The sequence below is a fragment of the Oncorhynchus mykiss genome, chromosome 1 (assembly GCF_057628025.1).
Source record: "Oncorhynchus mykiss isolate SJ-2025 chromosome 1, ASM5762802v1, whole genome shotgun sequence".
Taxonomy (NCBI): domain Eukaryota; kingdom Metazoa; phylum Chordata; class Actinopteri; order Salmoniformes; family Salmonidae; genus Oncorhynchus; species Oncorhynchus mykiss.
The window spans coordinates 57,841,259-57,858,352 of record NC_143022.1 but is presented as its reverse complement, the minus strand read 5'-3'; the positions used below and the strand labels follow the sequence as shown (position 1 = coordinate 57,858,352).

Here is a 17,094-nt window from a genome sequence, read left to right as displayed (position 1 = left end):
ATTCCATTACACAGTTTAATGTAACAGTGATAGGTTTAGGTATGATACTCAAATTTTCTCCATACCCATTGTGATGTTGCTACAACTTAGCCTCTGAATTAAAGTTTACAATGAAGGTGCACACAGCTCAAGACAAAAATTTGAGCTGACAGTGACACATTCAATACCGCCTTGCACACTCTTGCCTGCATCGAGCTGATATTGGGTGTAATCATTAGTCCAACAGTTGCAAAAGAGTTTCTATTGCACAAATTCAGGTATGTTCATCTTCGTTTTGTTCCATTTGTTTCCATTTAAGATTTTTTTCAACAGAATTGGCGGAATTAATACACCCCTGATCATGTGCAAACACAATTCACTTTCATAGCTTCCACGCTTTATTCCTTCTCGCATCTATGTGCTCTCCTCCTCTCACCTTGTCCATTCACTAGTGGACTTCAATGCACAAACACATCAGGCAAAAAAACTTTCCAAGCCAAATCATATGACAACCATTACACATTACACTACATCGTTGTCACCATATTAGCTAAAATAACGTGATAGTCAACATATCTAATATAACTTAACGCCTCATTAAAGCTGATACAATCATGCAGTAACGGCAATAAATTAGTAAAAGCTTACCTTGACTTGGAAGAGTTCCAGTGTTGTGTTGGATAGTGTTTGAGTATGCTAAACTAGCTAGCTGCATTTGCTAGCTAAGTAAGTGAAACTGAAAGTGAAAAGTGACTCTCTCTCTCTTGCTTCTCCTTCATTTTGGAAGAAATTAATTTGTTCAAAACTTTTCAACTATTGTTTTTCCTCTCACTTTCAGTCAACTACTCACCACATTTATGCACTGCAGTCCTAGCTAGCTGTAGCTTATGTTTTCAGTACTAGATTCATTCTCTGATCCTTTGATTTGGGTGGACAACTTGTCAGTTCATGCTGCAAGAGCTCTGATAGTTTGAAGGACAACTTCCCCACTTACTGTGTAAGTCTATGGGAGGGGGTAAGAACCATGAGCCTCCTGGCACCCAGAGGAGGACGGAAGCGAGCTGTCCTCCAGCTACACCATAGTGCTACCCTACAGAGTGCTGTTGAGGCTACTGTAGACCTTCATTGCAAAAAAGTGTTTTAATAAATGTTTTTTTGACGTGATTATATTTATTATAGTTTTATCTAAAAAGTGTAAATGTTTTATGATTTTTATTCTTATGAAATTCACTGAGGAGGATGGTCCTCCCCTTCCTCCTCTACACTATATACATTATATAATGGCCAGATCAGGCTGACGGTCAGGAGGAGAGTCCACTTCCCGGGTGAGAAGGGTAAGTAGCATAGAGGGGGTAGAAAGTCACCTTCAACATCTCTCTCTCGATTTCTGCTGCCCTCTGTAGGTGAGGTGTTAGGGGTGAACGGCCGTAGCCCTGGCTACGTGTCCACGCAGCACAATTCCCCGCTCAGCGACGTCGCCTCAGCTTCCTGTCCCGTAACCCCCGGCAATGTCCCGCCACCATGCACCACCTCCCCTCTGGAGGGCACCGTCCCCCTGCATACTAGTGATGTCATCATCCACCGCAAAGAGAACGAGGGCTTCGGCTTTGTCATCATCAGCTCGCTGAACCGACCGGAGAACACAGCTGTCATCAGTGAGTTACACGATGTCTCTCAAGTGCCATAGGAATGTAATCACCAGAGTAAAACTACTAAAGTAACTCTATTTCTGTCTTTCGCTATGGGTTATTCTGGAATAGAACAGGATGGGTGCGTAGACCATTTGGGATTTTCTGTTAATTGATAGTTACACAACACCACTCCATGTGTTTTAAAGTTAGCCAAGAGGGGAGATAAGCCTTTTGCCATGATGTTAGAACACTTGTAATAACTCCGAAAACATTACACTTCTACAACTACCCCTCCCTCTTGGCCAGTCCTTTCCCTTCGATGTTGGCAGATCTGTGAGGTAGAAGCAATTTTGCGGAAGCTTTAGCACTACACTGTGGTAAATACATACCGTACTTATCCAAACCCTTCAGACAAGCTAACATCGAGGGGTTATGGCCAAAGGGTAGGGCAGGGTTGCCCAAACTCGGTCCTGGGGACTGTGCCTCGAGGAGGCATTCTCCTATTTCCATTTATTTTTTTTACTATCTGTGATAAACACGCCCCTCTCAAAGTACTGGGTAAGAGGTTGAGACAATCCCTGGTTTACAGTGGAATTATCTGATTTGACCCTAACATCTCAAATGAGGCTGTGAATGAAACTTCTGAATGCCGGCCTATGGTTAATCTATAGAATTTTATCGAAATTGAGCATTCAGAAGTTGTAAAGGCACTCAAATCTATTGACCTTAAGAAAACGGCTGGCCCGGATAAATTGAACACATTTCTTTTAAGTGGTGCAGAGATCATTGCTACCATCCTTCTCTACCACTCTCACTCATACTGTATTGGCGAGTAATACAATTCCAAAAGTCTGGAAAGCAGCCTACACCTTTTTACATAAGGGTGGAGATCCATCCCAGATGGATAACTATCATCCCATATCTAAACTGTCTGCACTGGCAAAAATGTGGGAAAACCTGGTGAACTCAGTTGAAAGACTTTCTTTATGATAACTCAATTTTATCTAAATTCCTGTGGTAACTAAGGCTGTAGGTGATATTCTAGATGTTCAGGACAAGAAACATTGTGTTTTGTTGTGGGAATTCAAATCATGTAAGGGAGAAGAGACTTTCAATTTCTTCAAACAATCAACCTTTAATATTGATTAATTATTGCAATAATGGAGCTACGGTAGTCGTTGACCCACCCGTAGGTGATTGTTCTGAGCCTGAATAATATACAAACGCAATGTAGTTATGTAGAAACACAAAAACTGCTTAGTCATGGTTATTTTCACCACTCCCCAGCAGATAGGGGCATCATAAGATACCTTGCTTTCTTCTTGTGGCTATTTTTTCGGATCAAATCAAAATCAAATGAAATGTATTTATATAGCCCTTCGTACATCAGCTGATATCTCAAAGTGCTGTACAGAAACCCAGCCTAAAACCCCAAACAGCAAGCAATGCAGGTGTTGAAGCACGTTGGCTAGGAAAAACTCCCTAGAAAGGCCAAAACCTAGGAAGAAACCTAGAGAGGAACCAGGCTATGAAGGGCTGCCAGTCCTCTTCTGGATGTGCCGGGTGGAGATTATAACAGAACATGGCCAAGATGTTCAAATGTTCATAAATGATCAGCGTGGTCAAATAATAAGTTAGCCTCTGTTCTCTTCATATCTCAACACAACTGTGCCCTTGAAGATAGTAAAAGAATAGGATGGACTGAAGAACTGTGGTCACTCTGAGGCTCTTTGTCTTATGCTGTGTGACCAAGTTACTCAGAAGCAAAGATGATTGGAAACAAGAACAGGTTGTTCTGTCCCTCAAGTTCTCTCTATGCCGTAGTCGCCATGAATGTCCTTGACTACACGCCTGGACCAGCAGCGGGGAGTGAACATGGAAGAGAGGAACCACCCTTTCTCAGAAGCACAGCATTGTTAGAATGATAATGTCTCACACTAGTTCGTATATTTATTAACTATTAATTTTAAACCAATCAGGTAAATAGGTAATTTTTATCTCACATTTTCACTTTTTATTAACTTATCAATGGCCTTCGACACTGTTGACCATGCCCTGCTGTTGTATAGACAAATATAAAATATAAATATATATATTTTAAGTGTTGATGCATTGGATTGGTTACAAAACTACCTTTCTGACAGAACTCAAGTGTTTGGCACCGGAGGGTATGACATCTGAGTTTCGAAGGCTTACAAAAGGAGTTCCCCATGGCTCTATTTTAGGTCTGATCCTTCTTACACTGTATATTAATGATATAGGGAAGACTGTTGACTCTGCAAATCTGTATGCTGATGACACAATTATTTATTCTAGCGCATCTAATATTGAGAAGGCTTTTCAGGAAGCTGATCAGATTTTCAATTTTAAAGTTGTGCTTAGTGCAAGGAAAACAATATACGGTTTTCTCTTCTCTGAATGTAGACAGATGGAGTCACAGGCAGATTTTAACTCTAAAAGGCTAGCAAATTGATTGGGTCATCTACTAAAAATATCTTGGGATTTGGTTAGAGGAAAATCTGAATTTTAAACCGCACATTGACCAAGAAACTGAAATTGGTTTTTATTTTAGGAACAAAGCACTTTTTATCGGTTCTGGATTATGGTGATGTTAGCAAGTACGTTAAAAACTCTGGACATGGTGTATTACTATATCACTCACCAAATACTGATTTTTATGCCATTGCAAAATGTACCTCTCTCTCCACCAGGAGGCTAAGCACTGGTACACTTTTGTGTACAAGGCATTGAAAAGGCGACTTTGTATCTCTGTTCCTTAATGCGTCAGCATGCATCAGTTCTACTGGCGCCTAGCTGAACTCAGCTAGCCGAACCAAACGAGTGTGCTCGCATACTCCCTTAAAAGACCTTCGCTTGAAACATGAGAAAAAAGTGGCAATAGTACTTTTTGTCCTTTTTGAGATGTCGTAGCCAGTATACACTTCCTCAAAATAGTCCAAATTAATCTAAGATCACTCAAGGAGTCTGTCATTAAATTTAGTTTCGCAATTTTACATCTAACTAAGATGTTAGGTGCAGTATTTCTCAATGGAAAAAAATTGTGAAAATGAGTCGTCATGTTGAATGACAACAAATACTTTATTGAGGAATCACAGACGAAGAGGCTTGCCTCCAGATTTTTGGGGGGTGTTTTTTAACCCTCGCTGAAGTTGAAAACAAGTAAAAATGTCACAAAATGTCGTCATAATATATGCACAAACTATACCAAACTATTTTGGCTGGGAAGCATGCGGGACCCTTTACTGACCAGATCAGTCACCCAATACAGTCTTTGTTCACAGTCACTGCTGTCCTTGTCTGTTCCTAAGGTTAGAACTGAGATGGGAAAACAATATTTTTCCCATAATACCCCTACATCCTGGAACATGCTTCAAAATATATTAAAGTTAGGGGAGTTACTGTCCTTGCCTGTTTTTAAGACTCTGATCGATGACTGTTTTTGACAGCTGCAGTTGTTTTTCATCTTCAAATGTATCTGTAACTTGTGACACTTTTGTATTTTATAAAATGACGCTGGAGGTTATGACTGCCGCTTTAAAGTCTCCTAAACAACTAATTTTGTACATAATGTTGTTGCTACCATCTCTTATGACCGAAAAGAGCTTCTGGATATCAGAACAGCGATTACTCACCTCGAACTGGCTGAAAATGTTTCTTTAATGAGGATGACCCAAAGGATATACTGCTTTGTCAAGGCCCAAATCCCCATAATCAGCATTAAGAAAAGACAGAGGAAAAGGGGGAGGATGGCGGGGTGCCTTTTAGGAATTCGCAAACGAGTAGGTAAACCACCACTTCCCTCCGTATTATTGGCCAACCTGCAATCATTGGAAAACAAACTACAATTAAGACTATCCTACCAACTGGACATTAAAAACTGTAATCTTATGTTTCACTGAGATGTTGCTGAACGACAACACATACAATAATACGACGAGGGGCAGGGCTGTGTCTGTTTGTCAATAACTGCTGGTGCGTGATGTCTAATATTAAAGAAGTCTCAAGGTTTTGCTTGCCTGACCACCTTTACTCCACAAACAAAGACGCATACAAAGCTCTCCCTCGCCCTCCATTTGGCACATCTGACAATAATTATATTCTCCTGATTTATAAGCAAAAACTAATGCAGGAAGTATCAGTGACTCGCTCAATACGGAGGTGGTCAGATGACGCAGATGCTACGCTACAGGACTGTTTTGCTAGCACAGACTGGAAAATGTTCCGGGATTCATCCAATGGCATTGAGGAGTATACCACCTCATTCAACGGCTTCATCAATAAGTGCATCGACGACATTGTCCCCACAGTGACCGTGCGTACATTTCCCAACCATCAGCCATGGACTACAGGCAACATCCGCACCAAGCTAAAGGATAGAGCTGCCGATTTCAAGGAGCGGGACACTAATCAAGCCCTGCCACATCCAATGAGTGTCAGAGCCAGTGTAGTAGGATTCAATCTTAGTCCTGTATTGATGCTTTGCCTGCTTGATGGTTCGTCTGAGGGCATAGCAGGGCATAGCAGGATACATACCTCAGCTTATAAGAAATCCTGCTATGCCCTCAAACGAACCATCAAGCAGGCAAAGCATCAATGCAGGACTAAGATTGAATCCTACTACACTGGCTCTGACACTCGTCGGATGTGGCAGGGCTTGAAAAATATTACGGACTACAAAGGGAAACCCAGCCGTGAGCTTCCCAGTGACACGAGCCTACCAGATGAGCTAAATGTATTTTATGCTCGCTTCGAGGCAAACCCCATTGAAGAATACATGAGAACACCAGCTTTTGCAGGGGACGTTGTGATGACGCTCTCCGTAGTCAATGTGAGCAAGACCTTTAAACAGGTCAACATCCACAAAGCCGCGGGGCCAGACCGATTTACCAGGACGTGTACTCAACGCATGCGCGGACCAACTGGCAAGTGTCTTCACAAACATTTTCATCCTCATTTTAACCTCTCCCTGACCAAGTCTGTAATACCTACATATTTCAAATAGTCCCTGTGCCCAAGAAAGCAAAGCGAAGGTAACCTGCCTAAATGATTACCACCCTGTAACACTTGCGTCGGTAGCCATGAAGTACTTTGAAAGGCTGGTCATGACTCACATCAACAGCATCATGCCAGATCCACTCCTATTTGCATGCCGCCAACCGATCCACAGATGACGCAATCTCAATCACACTCCACACTACCCTTTCCCACCTGGACTTCCTAACGTGTGAGAATGCTGTTCATCGACTACAGCTCAGCTTTCAACACCATTGTGCTCACAAAGCTTATCACTAAGCTAAGGACCCTGGGACTAAACACCTCCCTCTGCAACTGGATCATGGACTTCCTGATGTGCCGCCCCCAGGTGGTAAGGGTAGGCAACAACACATCTGCCACGTTGATCCTCAACACTGGAGCCCCTTAGTGCATTCTTCGTCCCCTCCTGTACTCCCTGTTCACCCACGACTGCGTAGCCCGACTCCAACACCATCATTAAATTTGCTGACAACACAACAGTGGTTGGCCTGATCACCGACAACGATGAGACAGCCTGCAATGTGGTGCCAGGACAACAACTTCTCCCTTGATGTGAGCAAGACAAAGTAGCCGATCATGGACTAAAGAAAAAGGAGGGCCGAAGTGCTCCCCATCACTGTCCATTTGATCTGGAAGAAAAAGTTTCCTCTGAAGAGAAGGCATTTAAATACATTATCAGGAAGCACTGGTACATTACTGATACTGACCCACAATTGAAATCCATTTTTAAATATCCCCCACGTATGTTTTTTAAAAGACACCCAAATCTGAGTGATATTGTGGTTAAATCTGATTACCCACCAGAGAAAAGTGTTAGGTTCTAATTTTTCAGAGTGAATAACTCACGGACACTAGAGAAGCTTAACCAAGTTGAACACAGCTGTGTTCAGACGAAGACATGTTTCCACCACTACAGGTGTGTATATATAATATACTCCTCTTTGGGCATTCCTCCTTCCCTCTAATCCTTACATTTTATGATTTGACAGGAAGAGGGTATTAGGATAGTGAACCATAATTTCTCCCTTCAGGGGATCTGACTTCAACCCCTCCTTCACCGAATCCATAGATGTCCATCTGCTTCCCCTATAGCAATTCTGTGACTTCCTCCTGTCCACCCAACACATTCCAAAGCCATCTCTCTTTCTACAGAGAACCATTAACATCTGACATAAACAACAGTCTCTTCCACTCCTTTATATACTATGCTTATGCGTATAACAATGTTCAACGTTTACCCTGAATCCAATAAAAGGGAAACTTTGTTGGACAAGGTTCCAGAGGGCAATTACAACTGTGGCCAATGTGCTCAATGCAGCTTTACGTACAAATGCAACTCATTTATCCACCCCCGCAAAGGACAAAGATTTAAGATCAAGGGCTTGATTACCTGCATGTCCATCAATGTTATTTACATGTTGAAATGTCCCTGTGGTCTGTTTTACAAAGGGAAATCTGTAGAAGCCTTAAGACTCGAATCAATGAGCACTGCAGCAATATACGGACAGGTGAGACGACAATATGGTTACTGCTCATTTTGTACAAGCTGGACATCCTATTTACTCTCTGAGATACATTGAAATAGAAATGGTCAAGATGTCACGCAGGGGAGGGGACATTGAGAGGAAACCTCTTCAAAGGAAATATTTTTGGATCCACAGGCTCAACATCCTTAATTGGCCTTAATTTTGACTTGAATCTGTTTTTATTGTTTTTTTCATCCTAATTGAATATTGTATGTGAATTACTGTGTATGATCATTCCCTGTGTATGATCATATATTTTGATACATTGAATGTTAGTATTGTCAAACTGTTATACATGTTATACCTCCTGTTACAGGAAGTGATGTCACTGAGTACTGCCCTTATATATAGGACCTTCCACCCCCACCTGGGATATGGATGCCTGATGAAGACCTAAGGGTCGAAACATTGTTGTTAATAAATATCACCACTTCAAATGATCAACTCATCATCAAGCTTTGATTATTTGAATTCGCTGTGTAGTGCCTAGGGCAAAAAACCAAAATGTGCATCCCTTGGGATCCCCAGGACCGAGTTTGGGAAACCCTGGGGTAGCGATAGGGAGTGATTCGAGACCAACAGACGTTAAAATGTTTATTCTGTAATATGCTCCCACAGTGGTTTGTTGAGAAACACGCAAGACAACATTTCAGTCCCACTGGGATGTTCTTCAACTACCCAGTGGGATCAAAACATTCTTGTTTGTGTGTGCATCTCAATAAACCACCAGGGGGCAGATTTGCGGGAAATACTTTCAGTTACAATTTATTTTCTGTCCAGCACTTGACAAGTTTATGCACATTTGCCAAAACATTGATTCTACTCCCCGTACTAGCTGTGCCCCACAAGATTGGGCGTATCATTGAGGGCAGCCCAGCGGATCGCTTTGGCTGCCTGAAGGTTGGCGACCGGATCCTGGCCGTCAACGGGCAGTCCATCATCAGCATGCCCCACGCCGACATCGTCAAGCTCATCAAAGACGCCGGACTCATCGTCACCCTGCACATCATACCGGAGGAAGGTGAGTCAGAGAAAATTAGAGAGAGCGTAGGGAGGGAGAGAAGGAGAGAGGGAGAGAGAGCAGAGAATAGGGAGGGAGGGAGTCAGAGGATATGAGAGAGAGAGGAGAGAAGAGGGATGGCGTGAGGGAGGGAGGGATAGAGAGAGAGGGAGAGTAGCAGTGAGTGGAAGAGATATCTAAAGAAAGAGTGAGTACTCACATGGAATGACCAGAAATTGCTGTCTCTAGATGGTCCAGACTACAGTATGCCTCTGGCTTATTATCATTATGCTGACCCCTACTTCTCTTGAGTAGGTTAAGCTGGACTCGCTATTCAAATTATACATTATTCAACAGACTCGAGCATTTATACATTTTGATAAAATAATTGCATTTTGCTCCTGTAACAACAAAAGAAAGAACCAATTACGTGTGCAAAGCTGTCATCAAGGCAAATCAAATCAAATTTGTCACATACACATGGTTAGCAGATGTTAATGCAAGTATAGCGAAATGCTTTTGCTTCTAGTTCCGACAATGCAGTAATAACCAACGAGTAATCTAACCTAACAATTTCACAACAGCTACCTTATACACACAAGTATAAAGGGATGAAGAATATGTACATAAAGATATATGAATGAGTGATGCTACAGATCGGCATAGGCAAGATGCAGTAGATGGTATCGAGCACAGTATATACATATGAGATGAGTAATGTAGGGTATGTAAACATTATATTAACTTGTTATGGCTGCAATCCCAATACCGGGATCGATATGACAACTACCAGTGAAAATAGAGGGCGCCAAATTCAAACCACAGAAATCTCATCATTACAATTCCTAAAACATACATGTGTTTTATATCACTTTAAAGGTAATCTTGTTGTTAATCCCACCAAAGTGTCCGATTACAAATAGGCTTTTCAGTGAAAGCACTACAAACAATTATGTTAGGTCTCCACCAAACCACAATAAGCACAGCCATTTTCCAGCGAAATATAGCATTCACAAAAAGCAGAAATAAAGATAAAATGAATCACTAACCTTGAATTATCTCCATCAGATGACACTCATAGGACTTCGTGTTACACAATACATGCATGTTTTGTTTGATAAAGTTCATATTTATATAAAAAAAATCTGAGTTTACATTGGCTATTTAGATTCACTAGTTCCAAAAACATCTAGTGATTTTGCATAGCCACATCGTTTCAACAGAAATACTTGTCATACTTGTAGATGATAATACAAGTTATACACATGGAATTATAGATATACCTCTCCTTAATGCAACCGCTGTGTCAGATTTCAAAAAAAGTTTATGGAAAAAGCAACATATGCAATAATCTGAGACGGCGCTCAGAACAGAAGACAAATTAGCCGCCATGTTGGAGTCAACAGAAACCAGAAAATACATGATAAATGTTTCCTTACCTTTGATGAACTTCATCAGAATGCAGTTCTAGGAATCCCAGGTCCACAATAAATGCTTGATTTGTTCGAAAATGTCCGTTAATTATGTCTAATTAGCTTACTTTGGTTAGCGCGTTTGGTAAACAATTCCAAAGTCACAGTGCGTCCACTATAACGTAACAAAATGTCCAAATGTTCCGTAACAGTCAGTAGAAACATGTCAAATGATGTACTGAATCAATCTTTAGAATGTTGTTTACATATATCTTGAATAACATTCCAACCGGAGAATTAGAATGATTTCAAATGAGCGGTGGAACGCAGGTGCTTCCCCTGTGAACGTGCATAGTGAATGCATGGTCAACTCGTTTCCTGTATCATTCGACCCCCCTTCACATTAGTCATCAGACAAAGTTCTATTGACATCTAGTGGAAGGCGTAGGAAGTGAAAACTCATCCATATCTCGCTGTAATTTCAATGAGAGCTTGGTTGAAGATCTGCCACCCCCAGAAAAAAAACAGGAAGTGGAATTTCTCAGGTTTTTGCCTGCTATATGAGTTCTGTTATACTCATAGACATAATTCAAACAGTTTTAGAAACTTCAGAGTGTTTTCTATCCAATACTAATAATAATATGCATATATTAGCGACTGAGGAGCTGGCCGTTTACAATGGGCACCTTTTCATCCAAGCTACTCAATATTGCCCCTGCAGCCATAAAACGTTTTAAGTGGCTTTGTTTAAAGTGGCTATTTGTTTAAATTTTTCCTTTATTTAACTAGGCAAGTCAGTTAAGAACAAATTCTTATTTTCAATGACGGCCTAGGAACAGTGCCTGTTCAGGGGCAGAACGACAGATTTGTACCTTGTCAACACTCTAACAACTAGGCTACCCTGCCGCCCCTAGTGATACATGTATTACATAAAGATTGGAGGGCAGGTAGTTTGCCCCCGGTGATGCGTTGTGCAGACCTCACTACCTTCTGGAGAGCCTTACAGTTTTGGGCAGAGCCCACCGCCGTACCAGGCGGTGATACAGCCCAACAGGATGCTCTCGATTGTGCATCTGTAAAAGTTTGTGAGTGCTTTTGGTTTCAAGCCAAATTTCTTCAGCCTCCTGAGGTTCACCACACTGTCTGTGTGGGTGGCCCAATTCAGTTTGTCCGTAATGTGTACGCCGAGGAACTTAACTTTCTACCCTCCACTACTGTCCCGTCGATGTGGATAGGGGGTGCTCCCTCTGCTGTTTCCTGAAGTCCACGATCATCTCTTTTGAGAGATGAGTGTGAGATTATTTTCCTGACACCACACTCCGAGGGCCCTCACCACCTCCCTGTAGGCTGTCTCGTCGTTGTTGGTAATCAAGCCTACCACTGTAGTGTCATCTGCAAACTTGATGATTGAGTTGGAGGCGTGCATGGCCAAGCAGTCGTGGGTGGACAGGGAGTACAGGAGAGGGCTCAGAACGCACCCTTGTGGGGCCCCAGTGTTGAGGATCAGCGGGGTGGAGATGTTGTTACCTACCCACACCACCTGGGGGCGGCCCGTCAGGAAGTCCAGTACCCAGTTGCACAGGGCGGGGTCGAGACCCAGGGTCTCGAGCTTGATGACGAGTTTGGAGGGTACTATGGTGTTAAATGCTGAGCTGTAGTCGATGAACGGCATTCTCACATAGGTATTCCTCTTGTCCAGATGGGTTAGGGCAGTGTGCAGTGTGGTTGTGATTGCATCGTCTATGGACCTATTGGGGCGGTAAGCAAATTGGAGTGGGTCTAGGGTGGAGGTGATATGGTCCTTGACTTGTCTCTCAAAGCACTTCATGATGACGGAAGTGAGTGCTACGGGGCGGTAGTCATTTAGCTCAGTTACCTTAGCTTTCTTGGGAAAAGGAACAATGGTAGCTCTCTTGAAGCATGTGGGAACAGCAGACTGGGATAAGGTTTGATTAAATATGTCCGTAAACACACCAGCCAGCTGGTCTGCCCATGCTCTGTGGACACGGCTGGGTATGCCATCTGGGCCTGCAGCCTTGCGAGGGTTAACACGTTTAAATGTTTTGCTCATGTCGGCTGCAGTGAAGGAGAGTCCGAATGGTTTTGGTAGCGGGTCGTGTCAGTGGCACTGGGTAAGGTGACCGGAAGTGAGTAAAGATGTTGTTTAGTCAATCTGGGAGCAAGACATCCTGGTCCGCGACGGGGCTGGTTTTCTTTTTGTAATCCGTGATTGACTGTAGACTCTGCAACATACCTCTCGTGTCTGAGCCGTTGAATTGCGACTCTACTTTGTCTCTATACTGACGCTTAGCTTGTTTGATTGCCTTGCGGAGGGAATAACTACACTGTTTGTATTTGGTCATGTTTCCGGTCACCTTGCCCTGGTTAAAAGCAGTGGTTCGCACTTTCAGTTTCGCGCGAATGCTACCATCAATCCACGGTGTCTGGTTGGGGAATGTTTTAATAGGTGCTGTGGGTACGACATCGCCAATGCACTTGCTAATGAACTCGCTCACCGAATCAGCGTATTCGTCAATGTTGTTGTTTGACGCAATGCGGAACATATCCCAATCCACGTGGTCGAAGCAATCTTGAAGCGTGGAATCAGATTGGTCGGACCAGCGTTGAACAGACCTGAGCGCGGGAGCTCCTGTTTTAGTTTCTGTCTATAGGCTGGAAGCAACCAAATGGAGTTGTGGTCAGCCCCTTTTACGGCGTTGTTCTATTGGTTCGCTTGCTGGGATCCGATCCATTGTCTCGGGTGGTGGGCAAAACACAGGATCCGCTTCGGGAAAGTCTAATTCCTGGTCATAATGATGGTGAGTTGACTTTGCTCTTATATCCAGTAGTTCCTCCCGACTGTATGTAATAAAACCTAAGATTACCTGGGGTACCAGTGTAATAAATAACACGTAAAAAAACGAAATACTGCCTAGTTTCCAAGGAACGCGAAGTGAGGCGACAATCTATGTCGGGGCCGGTAGTAACAGTGGTGGCTATTTGAAGAATCTCAAATATAACAAATATTTTCATTTGTTTAACACTTTTTTGGTTACTACATGTTTCCATATGTGTTATTTCATAGTATTGATGTCTTCTGTATTATTCTACATGTAACATCTGTTTCCAACACACACCCTCAAACGCATAGATCCCCTGAACGCAGCTCACTCTCCAGATCCCAATCACCTGAATTCTGATCACTTGTTCACACCTGTATGTAATTTACACACTATTTAGTTCAGTTCTTTGTTTGTTTTGATACATGTTCTATTCGGAGCTCTGTTTATTTCCATATTAGTCCTCGAGTGTATCGTAGTTTTTGGCCATCCTCACTAACGAGGCCTTTTTGCCAGTACTTTTGCCTATCAGATTCCCTGTCATCACTCTTGCTTGCTCTCCCAGACTACGTTATTAGACTTTTCCCTGCCTGTACTGTTACCTTTTTGGAGTCGCTGTGTATGACCTTCTGCCTGTGCCTGGAACAGGCTACCTGCCTCCTCCTGTGGTCCTTTACCGATAAACTTCTGCTGCGTCCTGCGCTTGAAACCAGCACTGTTTCCCATCATACTCATTATACTACAATGTAGAAAGTAGTAAAAAATAAAACCCTTGACTAAGTAGGTGTGTCCAAACTTTTGACTGGCACTGTATATAATCCTTGAACAGGATCATCTATTTTGGATGCAAGTTGAATGGAAGTGGAGAGAGTGCTCGTGTATGCACTGATTTAATGCAAAGATACGCAAGTTAGTAGCTGTTTAAAATTGCTGCAGCTACAATTAAAGAATCTTCTTTACAATAAAACAAATACAGTGACCCCAAAAGCCAGATGGAGATGTGTAAATTAGTACACTCGTAGAAAAAAGGGTTCCAAAGGGGTTCTGTGGCTGTCCTCATTGAAGAACCCTTTTACGTTCCAGACATAACTATTTTCAGTTCCATGTAGAACCCTCTGTGGAAAGGGTTCTACCTGGAACCAAAAGGGTTATACCTGGAAGCAAAATGGGTTCTTCAAAGGGTTCTTCTATGGGGAAAGCAAAATAACCCCTTTTGGTTGTAGATAGCAGCCTTTTTTTCTAATAGTGCAGTATAGGCTATACTGCAGCAAATGTAGGCCTACCCGTCACAAGAAAAAGACGTTACCTAAATGAGATGAACTGCGCTCTTACTGAGATGAGCTATCTGTCCCCACCCTGAGCATTGATGATAGATCATGTAGATAGCAGAGAGAAGCCAGATTTACACATCACGCTGTTCATATACAGTGCATTCGGAAAAGTATTCAGACCCCTTGACATTTTTTACATTGTGTTACGTTACAGCCTTTTTCTAAAATGGATTAAATCGTTTTTTTCCCTCATCAATTTACATACAATACCCCTTAATGACAAAGCAAAACACATTTTTACATTTTTTTTTAACATTGAAAACACATTCAGGTAAGAATTCAGACCCTTTATTCAGAACTTTGTTGAAGCACCTTTGGCAGTCATTACAGTCTCAAGTCTTCTTGGGTATGACGCTACAAGCCTGGCACACCTGTATTTGGGGGGTTTCTCCCATTCTTCTCTGAAGTTCCTCTCAAGCTCTGTCAGGTTAGATGGGGAACATCGCTGAACAGCTATTTTAGACGTTTGATCAGGTTCAAGTCTGGGCTCTGGCTGGGCAACTCAAGGACATTCAGAGACTTGTCTCAAAGCCACTTCTGCGCTGTATTGGCTGTGTGCTTAGGGTTGTTGTCCTTCTGGAAGGTGAACCTTCGCCCCAGTCTGAGGTCCAGAGCGCTCTGGAGCAGGTTTTTAGCAAAGATCTCTCAGTACTTTTCTCCGTTCATCTTTCTCTTGATCCTGACTAGTCTCCCAGTCACTGCCGCTGAAAAACATCCCCAGAGCATGATGCTGCCACCTTCACTGCAGGGAAGATGCCAGGTTTCCTACAGACATGATGCTTGGCATTCAGGCCAAAGAGCTCAATCTTGGTTTTATCAGACTAGAGAATCTTGTTTCTCATGGTCTGAGAGTCCAAGTGGGCTGCCTTTTACATGTGCCTTTTGAGGAGTGGCTTCCATCTGGCCACTCTACCATAAAGGCCTGATTGGTGGAGTGCTGCAGAGATGGATGTCCTTCTGGAAGGTTTTCCCCATCTCAACAGAGGAACTCTGGAACTCTGTCAGAGTCAAATTCCCGCCCAAGGCCCTCTCCCTCTATTGCTCAGCTTGGCTGAGCGGCCAGCTCTAGTAAGAGTCTTTGTGGATCCAAACTAGTTCCATTTAAGAATGATGGAGGCCACTGTGTTCTTGGGGACCTTCAATGCTGCGTAAATGTTTTGGTATCCTTCCCCAGATCTGTGCCTTGACACAATCCTGTCTCAGACCTCTACACACAATTCCCCCGACCTCATGGCTTAGTTTTTGCTCTGACATGCACTGTCAACTGTGGGACCTTATATAGACAGGTGTGCCTTTCCAAATCATGTCCAATCAATTGAATTTACCTCAGGTGGACTCCAATCAAGTTGTATAAACACCTCAAGGATGATCAATGGAAACAGGATGCACCTGGGCTCAATTTCGAGTCTCATAGCAAAGGGTCTGAATACCTATATAAATAATGTACTTCTGTTTTTTTATTCGCACACACTTCTAAAAACCTGTTTTCTCTTTGTCAGTATGGGCTATTGTGTATAGATTGATGTGGAAAATTTCATCAATTTTATAAGGCTGTAAAGTAACAAAATGTGGAAAAAGTAAATGGGTTTGAATACTTTCCGAATGCACTGTTTATCAATTTATTATAATCCACATAATTCAAACGGAATGAGCTGTAACAAGAGGAGAGACTGTGTATACTAAAGAAAATCATAAAGAATGAGTCTCTAACCCTGCATTATTATATAACTTATTTGGAACGAAGTCCAGGAATGAGTGAGTCACTCAGCCCTATGCTTCTGTTCCTATTTGGGTGTTTTTTTTATATATCCTACTGATTCTGTGATCACCAAGCCTTATGCATCCGCAAAATGTAGGATAAAACCATTTAACAAATCTGTCTGTTTTGGAACTTTGTTGTGCTGTATTAAAGGCTTTACAATTTGGTTAATTGTGTTCCAAACAGGCAGAAAAATAACATTGTAATCTATTTTATTTTTAAAAATTATTTAACCTATATTTAGCCAGGTAGGCCAGTTGAGAACAAGTTCTCATTTACATCTGCGACCTGGCCAAGATAAAGCAAAGCAGTGCAACACAAACAACTTCTCAGTTAAACAAACGTACAGTCAATAACACAAGTCTATATACAGTGTGTGCACATGGTGTAAGGAGGTAAGGTAAGAAATAGGCCATGGTGGTGAAATAATTGCAATTTAGCAAATAAACACTGGAGTGATAGATTTGCAAAAGATGTATGTGCAAGTAGAGATACTGGGTGCAAAGGAGCAAAACAATAAATAACAATATGGGGATGAGGTAGTTGGGTGGGCTATTTACA

The 17,094-nt window shown here is 42.3% G+C and overlaps 1 protein-coding gene across 3 annotated transcripts in view; it reads left to right on the top strand.

Annotated features, from left to right (window-relative positions):
• LOC110525190 (membrane-associated guanylate kinase, WW and PDZ domain-containing protein 2) overlaps positions 1-17,094 on the top strand; it is a 251,137-nt gene that overhangs the window by 221,500 nt on the left and 12,543 nt on the right. For all 3 annotated transcript variants that reach the window (XM_021605194.3, XM_090235041.1, XM_090235045.1), the window contains 2 exons: positions 1,383-1,634; positions 9,027-9,212. In XM_021605194.3, coding sequence (XP_021460869.2) covers positions 1,383-1,634; positions 9,027-9,212 — 438 coding nt within the window. The remainder of the gene's footprint in view (positions 1-1,382; positions 1,635-9,026; positions 9,213-17,094) is intronic.